The sequence below is a fragment of the Uranotaenia lowii genome, chromosome 3 (assembly GCF_029784155.1).
Source record: "Uranotaenia lowii strain MFRU-FL chromosome 3, ASM2978415v1, whole genome shotgun sequence".
Lineage (NCBI taxonomy): Eukaryota > Metazoa > Arthropoda > Insecta > Diptera > Culicidae > Uranotaenia > Uranotaenia lowii.
Genome location: NC_073693.1, coordinates 29,526,157 through 29,550,168, shown reverse-complemented (window position 1 = coordinate 29,550,168; position 24,012 = coordinate 29,526,157). Strand labels below are relative to the sequence as shown.

The following is a 24,012-nucleotide window of genomic DNA, read 5'->3' as shown; positions in this document are numbered from 1 at the left end:
AAAATATAATACCGCCAAACAAGACCATTTGCCAAATGGTAAACCGCCAAATCGACCAAACCGCCAATTGCTATACCGCGTTTTAGGTCCTTTTGACAAATGGTAAACCGCCAAAATAGCGTACCGCCAAACACTATACCGCTGATGTGAAAACCGCGGACAGAGGTACAACCCCATTTAAACATATATCTTCCTTCTTTCTAAAACAATCGTTTTCTTGATTAATTGGGTTATTGTTCAAAGGAATTTAATTTGCATTTTTTGCTCGAACAAATATAAAAAACGGCGAACTTTTTATTTTGGACATGATTTTGATAAAAATATGGATATTATTTAATTACCACTGCTTCCAAGGATGAGGATAGTGAACAAAAAGCTGCTTTAAAATGGTTAGTAAAAAACCTTCTCTTATGTTTTTTTCATTTCTTCAGTTCTAAAAAATATACCAACCTAAGCTACTCGGGAGCTGAAAGTGCTGCGTTAGACAGAATATTGGGCAAATACTTCAAACATTGTCTCAATATTCTAAATTCTTTTTCCATAAAGTTTCATATTCAATAAATTCTAATTGATGAGAATCTTTTGATTTCGATTTCAACCTTAAAGTGAACTCAAGCAAAGCAGAGTAAATCAACTAAATGGTGTTCAATAAATGAAACATATATATTATAGATATTAACGAGTGGATATTTTTAGAATTTTTTGATACATTATGTGAAGACCCGTAGAATTGAGTTAAAATTCTAAGGTTTGATTCCGATAGAATTAAGCGCGACAATTCGAGTAAACGGAAAGGAAGGATATGTAAAAAAAAACTAGGACATGTTTACGAAAGCGAGACGATTTACAACTCAAGATTTGATGCTTTTTTAAAGTCAAACAGCGAAGAAAAAATGGAAAATGGACGCCAAGTTTAACATGGTAAGACGCAGTTTACCGGGTCTGCTAGTAATTGATATAAAATCAAACCATGTTTGAAATGCTGTCGATCCAGAAGAGAATCCATGTACTTAATGGTAATCTGAAACATATTTAAAAAAAAATATCCTAGAGTTAGTAGAACACTATAATGGTTTAAAGTTAATTTCATAAATTCATTGATCATTCGTATTTTTTTCAGTTTTAAAAGAAAAAAAATCTTTAATGTGGCTCTTTCAAACTCTGAAATTTTGAAAATTTGCCCTAGCTGAAAAATCATTAAATTTTAGACAAAAGTTCAAGATAAGAACCCTAGCACAGAATCAGACTTCCTAAATTGAAGATTTGAAGCTCAAATTTGGAATCCAAATTCAAGCTTCAAATAATAGTAACATTTACAAAATAAAAATAACCAGAAATCCTAGAACTTACGACATAATCAACATCTAAAACGAAATATAAAGATCGTAAGCTATTCATACTTCATACATGACATTAAATTTTATGAAAAGAAGCTTATTTAATAAACTTTATTAAACAGGCATTCTTGATAAACACATAAAATGCGATAGCAAATTCTATTAAAATATAAAATTTTTTGTAAATTTATTTTCGGCATATCGGTGAAATTTATATTCTTAATCTCATATCACCGATATGCCGAAAATAAATTTACAAAAATAACTTAAAATAAATAAAAGTATAAAATTTTTGTTAAGATTTTTTCACTAAGTTTTTCAAATGAACGAACAGAAGAGTTTATAATTGAGTTTGTTTAATCTTTTTTGTAGCGATAATAAATAAATAAACAAACAAACAAACAAACAAGGCTGAATTATTCCCCGCTGGTAATGGACGCCACTGTTCTTAGCATATCTTGCAGCAAATGAACAGAAAAAAAAACTTAAAACGCGAGCAAAATTTTACTCATGCTGAGAACTCAAACTGTGTATAATCTAGTGCGAGGAAATGTGACGATACGAACTTAACTAACTTACTCTATGAATCTCAATAGAAAGAGATTTCCTTTTAAGAAATTCATTTTAAATTGTACAAAAAAATTTAAAAACATTCTACATCTAAATTTAAAATTTCAAAGGATCAACGCTTCCATTTGAAAAATTCTTAAGACTAGCTTTGTTCGGCTTGTTTTATCGACTAAGCTTTTCTTCAAATATTCGAAGCAATTTTATTTTGAACGTTGAGCGACTATTTGTTTCTTTTAATTCATTGGTTAAGTTGTCGTAATTTGTTGGTCATATGAAGGAAATTCTTCTCTGTCCTAAATAAGGGAGGTATCAACCGACACAGTTGCAAATAATTCAAAGGTTTTGGATGGTACTTTATGAGTACAGGTTATCGAAATACCTAATTATTTGAAGCTTTGTACTTCTTGTATGAAAAACTGATAAGCAGACGAGCAATCTATTTCAGGAATTAAATTTTAGGCAATGTGTCGACAAAAGGGGTCGCCCATATTTCTTGCAAAAATTCACATCGCGGTCGTCCATAAGAACAGTAAAAAATTTTAAATATTTTATTTGAGACACTTTACCATAAATTGTTTACTGTTTTTCAAAATTGTTGACACCGGGGTTTTGAGGAACGACCAATCTTTCTCTAATGTTGAATTTGAGGTTAAAATTCAGGAAATGTGTCTTCCATATTAACTGTTACTGCTTTTGCTGAAATGACGTGAAAATGGATCGATTTGAAAATTAATGCACAGGAATGTTTTGAGAAAATCCATCCTTTTTTGTTTGTTTCATTTTGGATAACCGTACAACAACAACAAAATAATTCGACGGGTCATCGTGCGAATTTCACTATACATTTCCAAAAGTTTTTTTTCAGTGTGAGTGATATGGAAATTTCATTTTGTTAAAGCAGTAAAATCTAATCAGATCACATTTTTGATGTTGCTAGAGAAACGAATTTCGTACCGGATCAGCTAGTACCCTATACATTTTAATACCTAATCCATATCTTCAATTTCAAATTTAAAGTTTCACATGTTTTCTAATAAATCACTATCTGAATTCAAACTTTGGTTTCTGAATTTCAAGGAGAGGATTTTTAATAATAAATTCTAACCTTTAAAAACTCAAGTCCACAGTATATGATTAAACATATGAGTTCGGGATTATGGTTTCTACAGTTGAATTTGTACAGTATTTTCGCATTTTTTATGGGTCGTACTTTAGCTATGCAATAGTCAATAGAATTGTGGACATTAAAGAGTTTTTGAAGGTTGATATCTGAAAAGTGTCGTTCTACTTTAAAACTTATTCTCGATTTTTGCAGAGGTTCTAAGTATTAAAAAAAAACTTCAGCAGAACATTACCTTTAAATAATTTTTAAATAGGCACACAGAAGGAAATCAGTTGAACTTTCCCCATACAAACCTAAAAATAAAGATTTATTTGATTAAAAATTACTTTTAAATTATGCAAAAAATCATAAATGAATGTAGAAACAAAACAAAGCTTTTCAGACTTCAGGGTTTGAGGAATTAAAAAATCACTCGTCTACTCAGTATACTAAACAAGCATGGCACCTCGAAAAGTCAGAGACCTTACCAGGCCATTAATTAAAAAAACAACGACCATTTCATAGTGCTGCTGTTAAAGCTGATAACCTAGACCTACCATGCAGTTAAAATCCACCGTCACCGTGGATTTCGGATCATAAATTCTTCCAGAAGATCAAGTTCAGCAAATCCAATAAAAGTGAAAGCACTAACAAAGCATAATTTTGAATGACATCGCACTGCAGTAAGTTCTCCGGAAAAATATAATTTCTCCTCCGCACATAAACGAAGGACACAAAAAATAACTGAACTAAACCATGGACGACACCTTCCAAACTCGACATTCAACAGTTTACTGTCAACAGAAAGTTCCTGTCCCGACTTCTGGAGAATCGGGTTCGAAGTGAAAGTTTTCGCTGTGTAAGTTAAGCTTTTTCTTCGGAAGGAAGACTTCTTTTTTTATGGGGCGTTCCGTCAAGTCTTATATTGCAAGCTTTGTTTTGCTCTAGAAACAACCTTCCAATTCCAATTTCTTTTCTTTTGGTGGTAGAATATCGTCACGTTTTGGGAGGTGGGAATCAACTTTCTAATGGTTTAAGGTGAAAATAAGCTCACTTCAAGAAATTCAATCCAGATGTTAAAAGCATCATCAAAATTTAAGATTTAAAAAAGCAATTTAAAATTTCGTATCGAGCTTCAATTTAAAATTTAGAAAGAAGAAAATACTAAATTTATGAGAATATAAATGAAAATCAATACAATTCAACTATAAATTTCATTTTTCGATTCAATACAGAATGTTGGAAATTTTTGGTAATTTTTCCAAATCCCAACGAATTTTTTGAATTCAAATAGTAAAAACATAAATTGCGCCTTAATCATAAACCTAGGGCAGGCAGTTTTGAATTAGATACTTACTTACTTACTTAATGATCCCGCGCCGATCCTCCGGTGCATAGGGCCGTGGTAAAAGACCTCCACTGTTGACGATCCGGAGCCAGCGTCTTCACCTGGTCCCAGTCAAGATTCTCGTCGACAGTTCGGATTTCAGCGGCTAGACTTCGCCGCCACGAATTTCTGGGTCTGCCTCTTCTTCGATGACCTTCTGGATTCCAATCTAGCGCCTCTCTGCAAATCTCGTTTTCATCTCTTCGCAGCGTGTGCCCAATCCATCTCCACTTACGTTCCCGAATCTCGATTTCTAGCGCCTTTTGATGACACCGGCGATGTAGTTCCTCATTCGAGATCCAGTTGCCAGGCCACCAAGCGCGGATGATATTCCGCAGGCAGCGGTTTACAAATACTTGCAGTTTTCGCGTCGTTACCGCATATGTGCACCAAGTTTCGCACCCGTACAGCAATACGGATTTGACGTTTGAGTTGAAGATTCGGATTTTTGTTCGTAGAGAGATCTGGCGTGACCGCCAGATGTTTCGGAGACTCGCAAACGCAAATCGGGCCTTTCTGATCCGTGTTTCGATGTCTTTTCTGGTACCACCATCAGGCGTAATCTGGCTACCAAGATACTGGAAGCACTCCACTTTCTCAACTTGTTGCCCAGCTACCAGGAAACAGGAGGGATCTCCTGTGTTGATCTCCATCGACTTGGTCTTTCCGACATTGACTTTGAGACCTGCTGCCTTGGGACTTTCGGTGAGGTCGTCGAGTTTGCTCTGCATATCTGGTTGTGTTTGGGCGAGCAAAACAATATCGTCAGCCAGGTCAAGGTCGTTCAGTTGCTCCATTGTTGAAGGATTCCACGGCAATCCTCGGTTCGGTGCACAGTCAATCGATCCAATCAGAATCTCATCCATTACGATTAGAAAAAGTAGCGGTGATAGAATACATCCTTGTCTCACTCCAGCAGTTACCGGGATTGGTTCGGACAAGACACCGTCGTGCAAGACCTTGCACGAAAATGCCTCATACTGTGCTTCGATGAGATGGACTAGTTTCTCTGGGACCCCTCGTCGCCTTAGAGCCGCCCAGATGTTTTCATGGTTAAGTCGGTCAAATGCTTTTTCGAAATCAACGAACACCAGCAGAAGAGAGTCCTGGAATTCGTTGATTTGTTCCAGTATGATTCGGAGCGTTGTGATGTGGTCCACACATGATCGTCGAGATCGGAATCCAGCTTGTTGCCGTCGGAGTGTGGCGTCTATTTTCTCCTGGATCCTGTTCAGAATCACTTTGCAGAGTACTTTGAGGGTTGTACAGATCAACGTTATGCCTCGCCAGTTACCGCACTCTGTCAGGTCTCCTTTCTTCGGGACCTTTACGAGGATACCCTGCATCCAGTCGGCCGGGAATGTTGCAGTATCCCAGATGTCAGCGAAAAGACGGTGCAACATTTGTGCTGATAGGGCAGGGTCGGCTTTCAGCATTTCAGCAGGGATGCAATCGATCCCAGGTGCTTTGTTGGATTTCATGTTTTTGATTGCCGCTTCTATTTCAGCCAGCGAAGGCGCTTCCGAGTTGACGCCATTTATGCGACTTACTGTTGGCGCTTCGAGCTGCAGATTCTGTTGGCCATCGCTATTCGTGACTCGGAAGAGTTGTTCGAAGTGCTCAGTCCATCGTTTGAGCTGATCTGTTCGATCGGTCAATAACTGACCTGCTCGGTCTTTTAGCGGCATTCTTGCATTAGTCCTTGCACCACTGAGGCGGCGAGAAATGTCATAAAGTAATCGGATATCTCCATTGGCGGCGGCTCTTTCTCCCTCTTCGGCTAGGGAGTTTGTCCAGGCTCTCTTGTCTCGTCTACAAGCTCGTTTAACTGCCTTTTCCAGCTCCGCATATCGTAAGCGGGCGGCTGCTTTGGCTGACCCGGTACATGCCTGCTCAATTCCGACTTTCGCCTTTCTCCGATCATCGACCATCCTCCAAGTTTCATCCGACATCCATTCACTCCTTCTTCCACAAACTTTACCGAGAGTACCATGGCTCGTCGTGATAAAGGCATTCTTGATTCCACACCACTGTTCTTCGACTGTTCCGTCTGTCGGCAGCTCCGAGGCTCGGGATTCTAGCTGTTCAACGTATGCCCTTTTCACCTCTGGATTCTCCAACCGGCGGACGTCGTAACGACACCCGACTTTCTCCTCGCGCCGTTGGACACGTGCAACTCTCAGTCGTATCTCGCCAAGGACGAGGTGATGGTCAGATGCAATGTCTGCGCTTCGCTTGTTGCGGACATCAAGAAGGCTCCTTCTCCATTTTCGGCTGATGCAGATGTGGTCAATTTGATTTTCTGTTCGGCCATCTCGGGATACCCAAGTGACCTTATGTGCTGATCGATGGGGGAAGAGCGATCCACCGATCACCATGTTGTTGTTGCCACAAAATTCTACAAACAGCTCTCCGTTTTCGCTCATCTGTCCTAGGCCATGGCGCCCCATGATGCGCTCAAGGTCCTGATTGTCGGAGCCAATCTTTGCGTTGAAGTCGCCCAAATGGATTTGAATGTCACCCTTCGGAATTCTCTCAACCACGCTGTTCAGTTGACTGTAAAACTGCTCTTTCTCCTGCAAGTCGGCAACGTCAGTTGGCGCATAACACTGGACCATTGTAAGGTTTCTAACCCGTGTTCTAAATCTGGCTACGATTATTCTTTCGTTTATCGGTTCCCATCTAATGAGGGCCGCGTAGGCCTGCGGGCTTAACAGGAAACCAACTCCTCGTTCCCGAGTAGCATGTTCTCCTCGTATGCCAGAGTAAAGCAGGACTTGCCCGGATTGTGTCTTGTGTTCTCCAGTATTAGGCCAACGGACTTCGCTCAGTCCCAGAATTTCAAGCTTGAGGCGGCTAGCCTCTCTAGCAAGTTGTTCCAGTTTGCCTTGTTGGGCAAGGGTTAAAACATTCCAAGTTCCAATTCGTGTCCGTGTTTTCATGCTAAAAGTCGTCGCCAAAGTTCCAGGTCGGTCATTTCTTTCGGATTCCGTAACAATTTCAAATCGGGAGCAGTAGGTTGTTAGCCTAAAGTCCCTATCCCGCGATGGGGCTGCCATCTTGGACATAGCTGGCGGGAGCCGCATTTCATAAATTCAGCCGCTTGCTACAAGACAGACGCTGTTTGAGCCGCCCCTGACCTGGAGAACAGACGCTCGGTTGTTGTTGCACGCCGCCCCTGACCTGGGGAACAGACGCGTGCGGCCACCTTCTCAGTCTGCATGCGACCAAAGCATCCACCGGGGTTGGGTACCCGATCTCCGCTTAGGTTACTCGCACCCCAGCCGGCACCGCGGGGAGGTAGAGATAGGAGTTGTGAATAAGAGGTGATATGACCACTATGGGGTCTCGTGTTGCACATTATCCACCGTTTACCAGCCATTGAATTAGATAGGTATCGGTTTTTTTGTTCAGCAAACAAAACGTCGATGATGGCCCAGTTTTACTGTCTCGAAAGTTTCAGCTTTGTTTTGTGGTGGTGCCGGATTTTCCGTTAAAATTCTCATCCCAAAGTCGTGGGCCCACATTAGCGGAGCAGTTTTCTGTGCCTATCGCAATAACTATCTGGGTAGTGTAGGTTAGGATTGGTTGCGAGGGTTTGTGCAAAAGAAGAATGAGTTCAGCTGATTGTTTTATTTTCAGTTTTCAACTAACTTTTTTAACTCATTTATTTCTAAAATCCATACATTTTATTAAAAATATCAGAATTGGGAATCAATTCAAATTTACGTTAACTAAAAACCGTATAAATAAAAAAAACAATGATTTTTTGCACAAAAGAATAATTTACGTCAGATGTCTGCTATTCAACATTTCAAAACACATTTTTAAAAGAATGGTCAACGTCTGTGTGTTCACTTCTATCGAGGAAAAAAGTTTGACGAAATCGTAGGTTTGGAATTGAGGTGACAAGACATTGGTGTAAGTTCAAAAAAAATTACTGTAATATGATAAAAAAAAATTTGTCCTTTTTTGTCTAATTTTGTCTTATATTGTCTAATATTGTCTTATTTTGTCCAATTTTGTCCAAATTTTTCTAATTTTGTCTTATTTTGTCAAATTTAGTCTAATTTTGTCTAACTTTGTCTAATTTTGTTCAGTTTTGTTCAATTTTGTTCAATTTTGTTCAATTTTGTTCAATTTTGTTCAATTTTGTTCAATTTTGTTCAATTTTGTTCAATTTTGTTCAATTTTGTTCAATTTTGTGCAATTTTGTTCAATTTTGTTCAATTTTGTTCAATTTTGTTCAATTTTGTTCAATTTTGTTCAATATGGTTCAATTTGTTCAATTTTGTTCAATTTTGTCCAATTTTGTTTAATTTTGTTTAATTTTGTTCAATTTTGTTCAATTTTGTTCAATTTTGTTCAATTTTGTTCAATTTTGTTCAATTTTGTTCAATTTTATTCAATTTTGATCAATTTTGTTCAATTTTGTTCAATTTTGTTCAATTTTGTTCAATTTTGTTCAATTTTGTTCAATTTTGTACAATTTTGTTCAATTTTGTTCAATTTTGTTCAATTTTGTTCAATTTTGTTCAATTTTGTTCAATTTCGTCATATTTGTCATATTTGTCATATTTGTCATTTTTGTCATTTTTGTCATTTTTGTCATTTTTGTCATTTTTGTCATTTTTGTCATTTTTGTCATTTTTGTCATTTTTGTCATTTTTGTCATTTTTGTCATTTTTGTCATTTTTGTCATTTTTGTCATTTTTGTCATTTTTGTCATTTTTGTCATTTTTGTCATTTTTGTCATTTTTGTCATTTTTGTCATTTTTGTCATTTTTGTCATTTTTGTCATTTTTGTCATTTTTGTCATTTTTGTCATTTTTGTCATTTTTGTCATTTTTGTCATTTTTGTCATTTTTGTCATTTTTGTCATTTTTGTCATTTTTGTCATTTTTGTCATTTTTGTCATTTTTGTCATTTTTGTCATTTTTGTCATTTTTGTCATTTTTGTCATTTTTGTCATTTTTGTCATTTTTGTCATTTTTGTCATTTTTGTCATTTTTGTCATTTTTGTCATTTTTGTCATTTTTGTTATTTTTGTCATTTTTGTCATTTTTGTCATTTTTGTCATTTTTGACATTTTTGTCATTTTTGTCATTTTTGTCATTTTTGTCATTTTTGTCATTTTTGTCATTTTTGTCATTTTTGTCATTTTTGTCATTTTTGTCATTTTTGTCATTTTTGTCATTTTTGTCATTTTTGTCATTTTTGTCATTTTTGTCATTTTTGTCATTTTTGTCATTTTTGTCATTTTTGTCATTTTTGTCATTTTTGTCATTTTGTCATTTTTGTCATTTTTGTCATTTTTGTCATTTTTGTCATTTTTGTCATTTTTGTCATTTTTGTCATTTTTGTCATTTTTGTCATTTTTGTCATTTTTGTCATTTTTGTCATTTTTGTCATTTTTGTCATTTTTGTCATTTTTGTCATTTTTGTCATTTTTGTCATTTTTGTCATTTTTGTCATTTTTGTCATTTTTGTCATTTTTGTCATTTTTGTCATTTTTGTCATTTTTGTCATTTTTGTCATTTTTGTCATTTTTGTCATTTTTGTCATTTTTGTCATTTTTGTCATTTTTGTCATTTTTGTCATTTTTGTCATTTTTGTCATTTTTGTCATTTTTGTCATTTTTGTCATTTTTGTCATTTTTGTCATTTTTGTCATTTTTGTCATTTTTGTCATTTTTGTCATTTTTGTCATTTTTGTCATTTTTGTCATTTTTGTCATTTTTGTCATTTTTGTCATTTTTGTCATTTTTGTCATTTTTGTCATTTTTGTCATTTTTGTCATTTTTGTCATTTTTGTCATTTTTGTCATTTTTGTCATTTTTGTCATTTTTGTCATTTTTGTCATTTTTGTCATTTTTGTCATTTTTGTCATTTTTGTCATTTTTGTCATTTTTGTCATTTTTGTCATTTTTGTCATTTTTGTCATTTTTGTCATTTTTGTCATTTTTGTCATTTTTGTCATTTTTGTCATTTTTGTCATTTTTGTTATTTTTGTCATTTTTGTCATTTTTGTCATTTTTGTCATTTTTGACATTTTTGTCATTTTTGTCATTTTTGTCATTTTTGTCATTTTTGTCATTTTTGTCATTTTTGTCATTTTTGTCATTTTTGTCATTTTTGTCATTTTTGTCATTTTTGTCATTTTTGTCATTTTTGTCATTTTTGTCATTTTTGTCATTTTTGTCATTTTTGTCATTTTTGTCATTTTTGTCATTTTTGTCATTTTTGTCATTTTTGTCATTTTTGTCATTTTTGTCATTTTTGTCATTTTTGTCATTTTTGTCATTTTTGTCATTTTTGTCATTTTTGTCATTTTTGTCATTTTTGTCATTTTTGTCATTTTTGTCATTTTTGTCATTTTTGTCATTTTTGTCATTTTTGTCATTTTTGTCATTTTTGTCATTTTTGTCATTTTTGTCATTTTTGTCATTTTTGTCATTTTTGTCATTTTTGTCATTTTTGTCATTTTTGTCATTTTTGTCATTTTTGTCATTTTTGTCATTTTTGTCATTTTTGTCATTTTTGTCATTTTTGTCATTTTTGTCATTTTTGTCATTTTTGTCATTTTTGTCATTTTTGTCATTTTTGTCATTTTTGTCATTTTTGTCATTTTTGTCATTTTTGTCATTTTTGTCATTTTTGTCATTTTTGTCATTTTTGTCATTTTTGTCATTTTTGTCATTTTTGTCATTTTTGTCATTTTTGTCATTTTTGTCATTTTTGTCATTTTTGTCATTTTTGTCATTTTTGTCATTTTTGTCATTTTTGTCATTTTTGTCATTTTTGTCATTTTTGTCATTTTTGTCATTTTTGTCATTTTTGTCATTTTTGTCATTTTTGTCATTTTTGTCATTTTTGTCATTTTTGTCATTTTTGTCATTTTTGTCATTTTTGTCATTTTTGTCATTTTTGTCATTTTTGTCATTTTTGTCATTTTTGTCATTTTGTCATTTTTGTCATTTTTGTCATTTTTGTCATTTTTGTCATTTTTGTCATTTTTGTCATTTTTGTCATTTTTGTCATTTTTGTCATTTTTGTCATTTTTGTCATTTTTGTCATTTTTGTCATTTTTGTCATTTTTGTCATTTTTGTCATTTTTGTCATTTTTGTCATTTTTGTCATTTTTGTCATTTTTGTCATTTTTGTCATTTTTGTCATTTTTGTCATTTTTGTCATTTTTGTCATTTTTGTCATTTTTGTCATTTTTGTCATTTTTGTCATTTTTGTCATTTTTGTCATTTTTGTCATTTTTGTCATTTTTGTCATTTTTGTCATTTTTGTCATTTTTGTCATTTTTGTCATTTTTGTCATTTTTGTCATTTTTGTCATTTTTGTCATTTTTGTCATTTTTGTCATTTTTGTCATTTTTGTCATTTTTGTCATTTTTGTCATTTTTGTCATTTTTGTCATTTTTGTCATTTTTGTCATTTTTGTCATTTTTGTCATTTTTGTCATTTTTGTCATTTTTGTCATTTTTGTCATTTTTGTCATTTTTGTCATTTTTGTCATTTTTGTCATTTTTGTCATTTTTGTCATTTTTGTCATTTTTGTCATTTTTGTCATTTTTGTCATTTTTGTCATTTTTGTTATTTTTGTCATTTTTGTCATTTTTGTCATTTTTGTCATTTTTGTCATTTTTGTCATTTTTGTCATTTTTGTCATTTTTGTCATTTTTATCATTTTTGTCATTTTTGCGATTTTTGTTATTTTTGTAATTTTTGTCATTTTCGTGCCCTTAAATTTTTTTCATTAAAAAAATAAGAGATTTTTTTTTGTGACTCATTTATTTTTATAACTAAGGACATGGGTGAATTAGAGACAGTGAACCACCTTGACAAACTTTTAATGATGGAATGTTATTGACCGCTTTTGTGAATGAGGAAAAATAATAGATAGGTAGGTACGAGCCTTCCAAAAAAAAAAACAAAAAAACATCATACGAACCGACAGCAACGGCCTATTTCCGTTTTCGATTTCCATTTCCGCCGTATGATCCATCCTTCAACTAGTAAGACACATATACCTACACCAAACCATATAGGTATGTTATTTTGCACACAAGTTTTACTTTTCGGAAGTTTTCGCGTTTCCCAGAACTCACAACTGGCGAAGACTCAGTAGAAGTCTCTGATTGAAATTTAAATCGATTTCCCAAACGAATGGGTAGTTCTACATAGTTGGTTTGTTGGAAAACTGTGTTGGTGCAAGAAAAACAACAAAATAAATCGTAGAAAACTTACCGAATTTTCCGTTTCCGCCTTTTGATTGCCCTGCTGTTGCTGCTGTTGTTGTTGATTGTATTGGTGGATTTGTTGTTGTGCTTGATAAGGTCCATGGTTGCGTTGCTGTTGTTGTTGTTCATTCTGTTGATGGTGTTGGCGATTGGTGGTGTTGTCAGAGGTGTTGGTGCGAGCTGTTTGCTGTCGCTGTGCTGTTGTTGTTGTTGTTGCTGTTGTTGAACATTCCGTGTCACTAATTCCGTTGTCGGACGAATCTTGCTGGGTGACGGATTGGCCAAGGAAGATTTTGATGTTGATGCGCGAATCCTTGCCCTGGTTTAACGGTTTTTCGCCCTGATCGCTCGGTTTGGCGTGGCTTTCGGTGGGGTTATAGAAAAAAAGTAAAATTAGTTATGAGTCTTGTGTTTGAGACCTCAACACTAGATACACTAGAATCTTCTGCATAAAGGTGAAGTTCATGAAATTGAAAACCAACAATAGCTATGGTTTTAAGGAGAATTGTAAATGATGTTATTTTTTCATTTATTTTTTTCGTTTTGACTTATATTCCATGATTCACTAAAAACATAGTTTTAGTTCTATGCGGGTTCGGGAAGCTTAAAACACTCGGTGTTACTGAGATAAGGTTTTTTCCCTATTGGCGATTTGCAGTTCAAAACGACACTCAGAGGGCACTGCGATCAAAATGATGATGTTAGAAGCTCTAATGTCAGAACGCATATCATTTTTTTTCAAAACAAAGTTCAAATTTTCAAAATTTCGGTCTCAAATATATTTAATATTGGATTTGACAACACAATAAGGTAAGAAAAAGTGAATTACGTTGATCTGTTAAAAATTAAACCATAATATTATTTTAGTTTCTGAAAAGCTTGGGTGTCAGGAAGTCTTCCCGTGGTAATCGTGTTTCAGTGAAGGATTTTGAAAGCAAGGTTATTTAAAGGGACCAATTTTTTGAAGAAACAACTCAAACAAAATGTTTTAGTTCGAAACATTTCAGAGGCGCTGAAAACATCAATGGTATTCTTGAACAATGATAAAATTCCTAAAAAACTATTTTGTTATTTCTAGAACGTTCACTTGTAGATATCCACCAATTTACAAGAAGACATTTGTTTGGACATAAAAAAGCAAACAAAAGCATTCGGGTTGCAAATAATTGCGTGTGTGTGAACGAACAACTTATTTGGCTTTCCCAAACTCTGACGGCAACTGGCTATATGAAAAGTAATCAAAATATGAAAAAAAAATAGTATAGCAAATATCTTATGATTAATTCGAATCATTATTATGCGCGTAACCAATCGTAACGTAACGTAAACGTAATCCAATAAAGGTACACTGATTTCTTAAATTATATGCAGTTGAATTAAGACCCAATTTCTATCCGTAGCGTCGACTTCTTCGAACCACTTCGTCAAAACGCTCATTAAACTTCGAAGAAAATAACATTATAGCGAAGGTGGAACATGAAATCCAAAAATTCAATCACGGAGATGAAAATTGTTAATTTATTCAAATAATTTAATTTTATGTTGAACATTTAATAACAAATGAGATTTTCTAAGGAAGTTATTAAAATTTTGAAACCAAATTCTAGAAATAAACTAAGAATCCAAAGGGGTCATGCGTATTAGAAATTAGATATGCAAGTTCAAATAAATTCCGAATAAGGTGACAAATCCAAACAAATCAAAAATGAAAATAGTAAAAATAATCTAATGACCTGTGACAATTTTTATAAGGTTTTTGGAGGAAGAGCGGTCAGAGTTCTTTTTTTATTTTGAATCATTATTCGCATGATATTTTTGGATATTGAACCTTGAAAATCTCTGAATGAAACAATGATCCGTTTAATCGTCATGTCACTAAGTTATTTTTTGACGATTTTAATGGCCCATTCCTAGTCTTCTCTTCTTAATGGAGATTTTTCAGCGTTTTATGCTATCTTCTCTAGTGCTGAATGTAACGTTCTTTTAAACGTTGTCCGATATAAAATCACGCTGGTTTTTTGATAAAAAAGGGACCAAATTGTCAAAAAAAACTATTTCTTCTGAAATAGATTCTTCATGATTCGAATTCAAAATCTCGATGGATTATTATTAGAAAAATCACGAAAACCTTTATTTAAAAATGCCAAAAGCATTGAAACTACTTAATTGAAGATTTTCTAAAAAGATTCAATTATTTTCATTATCTGAAATTTTGCTGTTTTTTTCAGAAATCTCAATTTTAGAAGCCATTTGTATTCACAGTCGTGTTAAAAACAGCTATCGTCACCTTTTTGTTAGTTCTATATGTGAAATCCAGTTGGCGTTGCAAGTCAAACAGCTTTGCTGCAAATCGCCAATTATTTTTGGAAATCGCAACAGAAAATTAAACATTCTTTATGTAAATTGTGAAATTAGGAAATATGGACCGCAGAAAATGGTAAGAAAATGTGATTCTCTTAATCGTTTGTAGTTTTTAAATCATATTTTTGTTCAGTTTTTGCTGATTTTAGTTCTTCGGAAAAACTTCGCGCAAGCTTCATCAAAATGAGAAATAATTGAACGTAACTGTAAACGAAGCTCGTCAGACAATAAATCAAACGAATAAAAAACTGTCAAATAAATAAACGGAGTTAAAAATAAAATACCGCAAGAAAAAATCACGTGAAAACCGGGACCTGAGACCCGGAATCGGCTGCAGAGTTGGGAAATCTCGACAGCGAATCAGCGGTGTGTAAACTCGCATCGGAAAGAATCATTCGGCTGATTTTTTCCGAGTTTAACTTGTTGTGTGCAGATTGATTTTATCTTCGTTCCAATCATGACGTGATTGCACACAAAACGAAAAGAACAGTTCCGAATTGATGTTTTCCATGCCTCGCAGAAATAAAATCACACCTACGAAACAACAGAACAAAGCTTACCGTACACGAATGCTCAGGAGCGATCGTTGCTCGACGGACCGAGTTAACATTCCTCGCACCCTTCTCTCGCTCGTTTCCCGTTCCCTTGTACCTATCACTTTTAGCCACGCCCCCACATGTTGTCCGATTGATGTGTTCGGCTGCCGAACGAAAACGATTTTTTTCAAATTCGCAGAACTGTTCGTTTGCTTCGCTGATGTTTCCCCCGATTGCTGTTTACTCCTGCCGAGTTTACCCGAAGCTTACTTCCTGATGCTTTCCGAGTTGAACTTTAGATAGCATCATTGCAGATTGAGTTTAACGAAATAAAATCGTTCTGCAAAGAAGGGCAAAGTGCGAGTATGTAGACTCGCGATTTTAACATCTCTGCAGCGAATATGTTCACTCGGAAAATACATTTAAGACCAGCTCCTGGACATTCTCAACTTTACCATTCTTAGAAGCTTTATCAGATTTAAAACAACGCAATTGGTGTTAAATGGACAGTATGTCCATCCCAGATAACCAGAAGTCGTATTTTCTTTTACAGATTACATCGTATAGAATGTTGTTTATACTCATTTTCGTATATCTGCACCTACAATGTGCGGTTCATGCATATTCTTTATCGTATTTAAAAGCATTGCATGATTTTATTATGACAAGAAGAGAGACTCGAATTTATGTACATATGAACTCGACCTTTGTGTACGACAATTCGCAAAAAATCCGTGAAACGACCGATATACGGTGATCAGCCGTGACTGAGAGATTTTGTCGTGCTATGCATAAAATAATTCGAAATAAAAAACGTATATAACTGCATTGATTCGTAATAATGTGCATGCAATCGTATACCTTTGCAAATTAATTCGCATGTCTGATTTTCGTAAAACGTATTTGCTGGCAATCGTAAAAGAATACAAAAAAGTTCAATAAAATCGTTTATGATAATGGGACATCGATGATTGGAATCGAATTAAAGGTGACTTCAAAATGTTGATCTATTTTTAGATCATCGATGACGTGTTCTACGATTTAAAAGATTTAAGTTATAGAAATATACGATTTGCTTTTGGTTTAATGCCTTTGAAGCAAATCCCCTTGAATTTATATATCCCAGATAGCTTCGAGGAATCATCATGAGCTGCAGATCGTATGGTCAGGGGATCAAGTCCAGGTACTAACAATAAAATCAGCAATCTGGCAAATAATAAACTTGTACGATATAAACTTGAATTTGACAGCAAAAAATGCATTTCTTTGAAATAATCTCATTTTTATTATTTTTATGGATGAATAAACTGATTGGTTTAAATTATAAAAAAAATAATAATCATGTTTTTATTCAACTGAGGGAAAATGAGAGCCCTGCACTCAAGTCGCAAAAGACGACCAAATAAGTCGTCAAACTTTCCATATTGTTACGAAAAATGTCGTATATTACAACCTCAATCATCTATATGATAATGTAAATTGTCTTAGTATATTCCAAAAAGAATCAGGGTAGTCGTAAATGATGCGCATGACAAGTCGTGGAAATCGTAATTTAATACAATCCAAATCAAGAATATGTTTGCTAATGTACCTATATGGCCTCCAAAATGATACGTATATACTGGTTTTGCTACATTATATACGATATGTTTACAGGTATATTTGCATGTATATTTGCGTTGCAAATTCGAAGTACCCACCAAATGGTTGTCTGGGATACCAAGTTACGACTGCTTCCCAGCAGATTGAAATGAAAATTGTAGAGAATGAAAATTTTTACAACTTTTGCTGAAAGTGAATCTTTAATATAAAAGAAAAATCCGGATCAATTCTCAAATACTATTTTCTGGAACACAACATTGCACCCGTTTGAATAGAAGAGATTATCAACCAACTCAATAAAAATTCACAACAGAAGCTCTAGAGAATGCTGCAAACTATTTAATAGCGGAATTAGGCAAAATGAAGAAATTGATGATGATAAAGAATTTAAACTACAATTTTATTAATTTCACAGCTCGGAAATAAATTAAATAAAAAAATAAAGGTACTACAATTCTAAGTAAAAGAAGAATTCGATATTTGATCCGGCCTAATAGTTTTAAGTACTCAAGATGAAGTTTTGTATTGCACAAAACATGTTTCAGTTTTTTCAAGCATTTTTCAAATATTACTCATCATAGTTTGGATATTCTGTTGAGATTTGTCGATACCATTACAGGTGTTTTATGAGAATTGATGAAAAAAGAAAACGGTTTTTAACGATTGTAGAAGTGGTAAAAAAATGTTAATTTTTATGTTTGGCTCGTCCAACAGACTAAAAACAGGTCAAACTCCATGTTAACAAGTGTAAGAAGTTATCCACCGGTAAAATAATTGGGGTGAAATTTAGGAACAAACGAAATGAACTACAAAACGGCAAAACAGCAAACTTTCGTTGGAAAGTTTCGCCTGGATGTTATTGAGAAGAACGCGAAGAAAGAGAAGGAAAATCTGTTTTTTTATAAAGCAGGCAGTTCGTGAAAGATGGGAATCAGTAAGTGGTTCATAACAATTCTCACAATAAACGACCAAATATACAATGGATAAAGGTCTCACAAAGTTGATAAGGATTTGGAATCGTTTCATTATGAGAAAACTGTGTAGATTTGATAATAAGACAGCGATGTAGTTTTATGCAGAACTTGTCTTAACTTCGATTAAAATAAAAAATCCGAGTTAAGCCCAAAAATTCAAGTCGTACACATTTTCATTGCACGCTTATCTAAAAATCCACTTGACGAATCGTCAAAAAATTTTACACATGATCATTACATTGCTTGGTTGTTTCACTGAAAATTTCATAAATTTCCATACTTGAATTCAAAAGTCATGCTAAGACTTTCACCAAAATTGCCTTATTTGGCTTATTTTATCGTGAATTTACTCGCACTCGTTCTCGCAAAGCTGTCCCATATTTGGCTATTCCTTTGTTAGTTGATTATTTCATTCCCTCTATCAGTGCTATATTATTCACTTATCTGGTTGTTTACTGATTAACACATGTTTGAAATGATGTTTAGGACGTATCTAGATGAAGAAAACGTAAATCATAAGAATTGAGTAGGTCTAAAATAAAATAAATAAAACGTTCCATGGTTTTTACAACCTGTACCTTCACCTTTTCGAAAGTGTTTCGATCAATGATTTTAAAAAAGTTCTACGATCAATGAATCAGAAACAGCAAAGCATCTTGGCTGAAAATATATAATGAGAAAAATCATTCCAATATGACTCACGCGTGTGCTATCAAGTACGCGTATTTTAGTTGATAGATTCTATGAAATCCCAAGCAAGTAACATGACAAAAAAAAAATTGAAAATATGGCTTTGCAGCTGACTATTTTGTATGTTTTACAACGAACAATTCAGTGAGCTTCATATGAAATTTAAAAAAAAATCAGTTTGGTGGAATTTACACGTTAAGCTAAACTTAGCTTGTAAAAATATTGAAAATTTAATCACCTCTACAAAAAAGTTTATTCACACAGTATAAATATTTGTAAAATTAACGTAAATAAGGACATGAACGGACATGACTTGGTATTTTTTCATATATGTTGGGAACAAAATTATGGGAGTTTTTAGTCTAGATTGAAGAAATAACTGTATAAGAACGATTTATGAGATAAACTGTAAAATGGTTAAAATTCATATGGGACAGTCTTGCGAAAAGCAGCTGTATAGCGAATTAGATAATTCCACTTATTTTAAAATTTCGCCAACTGTGAAAAGCTTTATACCTTAATTAAATCATTTTATAGAAAAAATCTTAAAAATCGTTTCTATATGAAAATCAAGACGGGTTTTTCATACATTTTCTGTTGCAATTTTATCACTAAGTAGGGTAACGGACTTTTAGGACCGGGTGCATATTTTGGACCGCCTTACAATTGTTTTCCAATATTTCACTCATAAATCAAGTTAATAATGAAATTTTTAACAAATGTTGTTAAAGGTTTTTCCAATCATTCTAATTTAACATTCCATTTAAATAAGCTGATAAGGGTTAGAAAACTGAAAATGTTGTACCAAATCATGCTCATTTCAGGAAGACGTGCCATTATTGGAGTAAACTTTCAAGAGGTTCTCTGCATAGCTGGGATGAATTTAATAACTACAAACATGTTTAAAGCTATGATAGAACACTTAATAACAAGTTTACAAGCTCGAAGAACCCAAAAAACTTACCCTTGGCGAAAATAGGTTCTACTTAATTCCTCAAACACTTATTTTGTACCACTAAACTAAACTAAACCAAACCAGGGTATTAAACTTGCTGTTGAATGTTCATGAACGTTATAAGAAGTGGTACGACGATATGAATGTAATGGTAAACACTATTTCATTCGCTAAGGAAAAATAGAATTTGAATTTATGCTATTTTTGTATTCAATTTAAGCTTCTTAAACTCAATCCCGCCTTTAGACGGGGTTACTATAATCGGCATAAATTCAAAGCCAATCTTTATTTCAACTTACTTTTTGCGCAGAAAGTTTCGAAACATGTAAATTGGCATGGCGGAGTTGGCAAAAAAGAAAATATTGGACAAATATTTCGCTAGTTCAATTTTTGTATAAGATGATATATCTCAGTTATTTGTGGAACAATTTGAAAAAAAAAACATAAAATAATAGCTATGAAACAATTCTTGTACGTTTCAAAAATAAGGAAAAAATTTTTGAAATGTTGGAAAACTACAACCGAAAAAGTGTACTGAAAATGTAGTTCTTCAGCCCCTGAAGTTATTCAATTGAGAAAAAAAAATTTTTCCTCAACGATAATGATTTTTGTAGAACAAAATTTCTGTGAATTTTTATGCAAAAAAATGGGATTTGAGAGGGTTAAAAGGATTCAAGTTGGTCGAGTCTATGTAAAAGTACAAGTTCAAAAGCCAAACCAAATCCACTCAGGTTTTGAAAGAAATGTTAGTGTCGCTGAGCTGATGATGAAAGACTTTCTCAATTTATCATTGAGTCCTGAAATGAAATAAACTGGTCACAAAAAACTGACCAGTATTTTTTTACACTGCACAACAAGTTTCGTCGAGATTGCAATGCTTTCGGAATTTCCAAAACATTTGAAACGAGCTATATAAACGAATGAGTTTGCAATTGGTAGGCACTTTCTTCTTATCACCAACTTTTGTTTTACAGCACAGTTGTACAACAATTAACAGATGGTTTTATGTAGTACTAAATATCCAACAAATAAGTTTAGAAACAAATCTGAGGAAAAGTTGAAGGAAAGTGGTTTACCAAAGGATTAACGTAAAAAAAAACTTGACTACGAGGGTAAAAATGAAAAGGTTAACTTAATTATACGCATAAATAAATTTCTGGTGAAACTGTAGCAAAATTAGAAAAAATATTTCATTTAGTTTAAGGGTGATCCAAAAAAGGTCCTAATAAGGGTGGTCCAAAATACTGACCAGAGTAACTTTCCAATAAACGAGTTTTTAGGCTTAAATTTTGTTGCATTGCAATGCAACAAACGATGAAATGTTTCGATAGAAAAAACTTTGATAGCTTTGATAGAGCGGTTAAAGTAGTATCATATACTTTTTTATTTCAAGAAAGAGAATCACCACTTCTTAAAGCGGTTTAAAATAGGTTCGTCACTCTATATGTAACCCTAAGCCCTTTAGTGTTGATTTGGACATAGACGAAATGGATAATAATTAGGTCAAAATTCGGTTAAAATCTTACTTTCAATATTAAAAAGAAGAGCAAAGATTGATTCCAGAAGATATTGGGTTTCTTTTTTTTTAGAACTGAAGGAACTGAGTTCGACAGAAAAATTACAGGAAGAGTTCAAAAACTGGTTTTATAAATCCCATTTTACAGCCATCATCTTTGAAATAATTTTAATTTTTAAAAATTTCTTAGGAATTTGTGTTAAGCTGATCTAGTGGTTCGAACAGATCGATAACTATTACAGAACAGAAAAGCTATTTCTTGCCTAAGAACTTTTAAAAACTTTTTTGTATTAGCTTAAAATTAAAACAAAATAAAAACAAATTCAAAAAATAGGTACCGGTTTAAGAAAAAAAACCATGAAATTCATAACTTAAAGATGATGCTATTAAGCGATTAAAATGCGGAGCAATGAACCCCATTGAAGCACAGAATGTTCAAAACAAAAATACCTAAACTTAAAGTTAAGCAAAAGCTAAATCGGAATACAAACTTTTTCTTCCCATGTCCTTCGACGGCGTGAGGCGGTGCCATAATCCTCCGATCGAAGGGCGCAAATCCGTTCCCGTTGCCAGCACCACTAGAACTACTGTAATTGTTGCGATCACCGTATCCACCAAGAAAATCGTCGATAATTTGAATATCGTCGTCGTTATCAGTGGTTCTGGTGCTGATGGTTGCTCTCGCGCTACCAGATCCTGCTAATGCTGTCCCACCGGCAGCTGTCATCCGACTACTATTGGAAACCGGTGCCGTTGTCGTCCAGGCGTGTCCCGCCGCCGGACGATCCAGGGAGAACTGTTTACTGAGGCTCACTTTCCTTGGCCCATCCGCAGTCACTTTCTTCGGCATTTCTCCGTGGAGCGGCTGGGTGCGGGTGCTGCGGCCATAGGAGGAGCTGACGCTGGCACTGGCAGGTCTACGCCGCGTTAGGGCGCTTCCGCCTCCCATGTGGGTGCTGGTGGTTGATGTCGGTGTCGCTGTGCCACTGCCACCGGAACTTCCGCGCCGAGCCTGATGGTAAGTGTGATAATTTTGAAAACGATTCGTATGAATAATTGCCGAAGTCACGAAAGTGGCAAAATCGACACCGCCATTCAACTGAACCGAACCCGATGGGGAATCGGCGGTTGAGGCGAGGTTATTTACCGAAAGACTTCTGCCGTTGCCGCTGCCGGAGAAAGATTCGAAGCAAGACATCTGCTTGCGAAGAGGATGCCTCCCGGGTGATGGTCGGGACCAGTTTAAGTAACGGCTGGTAGACATTCTGGGTTTGTTCTATGCAAATCTTCTTTGGATCCACGCGCCGTCAGCCGATGAAATTTGCCCGTCTTCGGTGATTGAACGGCAAACAAGGGTTTTTTTTCCTCTCAATAGATATGTACAATAAAATATAATAGGACCGGTTTCGGATGCCACAAGACACGATGTTGAAATTTATAGCCTCCCCGCATCGGGTTTTACTGCCTTAGAGAAGAGGTCCCAAGATTCGATCCACCAAACAATATGTCACAGAACCACCACGTGCACTAGACCTAGGCCTGCAATTCCAAACCGAAAAATCCCTGCCAAGCACCACGCGATCCAATATCTTCTTCTTCTATTGGCAGTTGTATAGATTTTCGAGACACTCAGCTACAGATTTATGTTTGACGTTTCCCGTGTACCGCGACCAAACTGTGTCCCCAAACCTGGACCCGGGACCTAACGTAAGTAACTGCTTTCACCTTCGCGAGTCGCAAACGATATGCTCTTCATTACCCAAAAAAGCAGCTCCCGTTTATTTAGCCCGTTTGCCACGGCACGGTCGTTTTTTGATAGACAACGACACGGCCTTGTCTGTCTGCCAACCGACCACCTCTCCCCTTTAGAAGAAGAAGTAGAAGAAAAATCTATATGTCCTCTAATCCTAATAAACGACACAAACCCGACTACACCCCCTTCGACTACTATATGGGGACCTTCTTCTAACTAACTAGGTACCGGAGGATGATTCCCGGTTTTTTGTGTCCTGCCGTATTCGCCACCGAGCACCGATTGAACTTGGATCAATGCCCTTTTACATACAGTCAGCCACACAGAGCCTTCTCCAAGCCAATCCAAGACTGTGTTGTTATTTTCTCAAACGGCGGCAACAAACATCATCAGAAACCGCTCCGGCCGCTCCCGGTTGTCCTCGTCGTCGTGACTTCCACCAATTTTCTTCCTTTCGGAAAGAAAACTGAAACAGTGGTTGGCGTCTAGTTAGTTACAGTTACAGGAGGATATTTTGTTTGATGTATGTCTTCTGGTTGGTGGCTGAACTACTGCCACGAATAGACTTGAACGATGGATGGCGAGAAAACGCAGAGAGAGAAGAGTTCCCGGTAGGTGAAAATCCGTCGTTTGTTGGTTGCACGGGTTTTGCCTTTTGTTTGCGATGCTCTGCCGCGCCGACCAGCTCACAACAACTAGGTAGCTACCAGGTTCCACTGGCTTTTGGGGTTCTCCCCGATTTGCAGCAACCGTTGCTAGCAACGTTTAGCGGTTTATTAAGCCTTCAATCTCGAATTACTTTTTGGGAATTTTGGCAGGAATGGGTGTTGTTATCAGTATAGGACTAAATTTAAGTGATTTTGTTAACAAAACAGTTTTAGACAAATGTGTGAAGTTTATTTACAAATAATTTGTCATTCTGTTAATATAAATTTTAATTGAAATTTGAAAATGTTGAACTAATAAAATCACATTCAGA

General features: G+C 34.8%; 1 protein-coding gene across 2 annotated transcripts in view; it reads right to left on the bottom strand.

The window, feature by feature from the left end:
- Nucleotides 1-23,442, bottom strand: part of LOC129755161 (serine-rich adhesin for platelets-like) — an 86,764-nt gene extending 63,322 nt beyond the window's left edge. The window contains exons 1-3 of one of the 2 annotated variants that reach the window (XM_055751518.1): nucleotides 22,428-23,437; nucleotides 21,772-22,292; nucleotides 12,654-13,008 (exon numbers count right to left, since the gene is read on the bottom strand). In XM_055751518.1, coding sequence (XP_055607493.1) covers nucleotides 12,654-13,008; nucleotides 21,772-22,292; nucleotides 22,428-22,544 — 993 coding nt within the window. In that variant the 5' untranslated portion in view covers nucleotides 22,545-23,437. Of the gene's footprint in view, nucleotides 1-12,653; nucleotides 13,009-21,771 lie in introns of both variants that reach the window. The other variant, XM_055751517.1, reaches the window with a different exon arrangement.
- Between the last annotated feature and the right edge of the window lie 570 nt (nucleotides 23,443-24,012).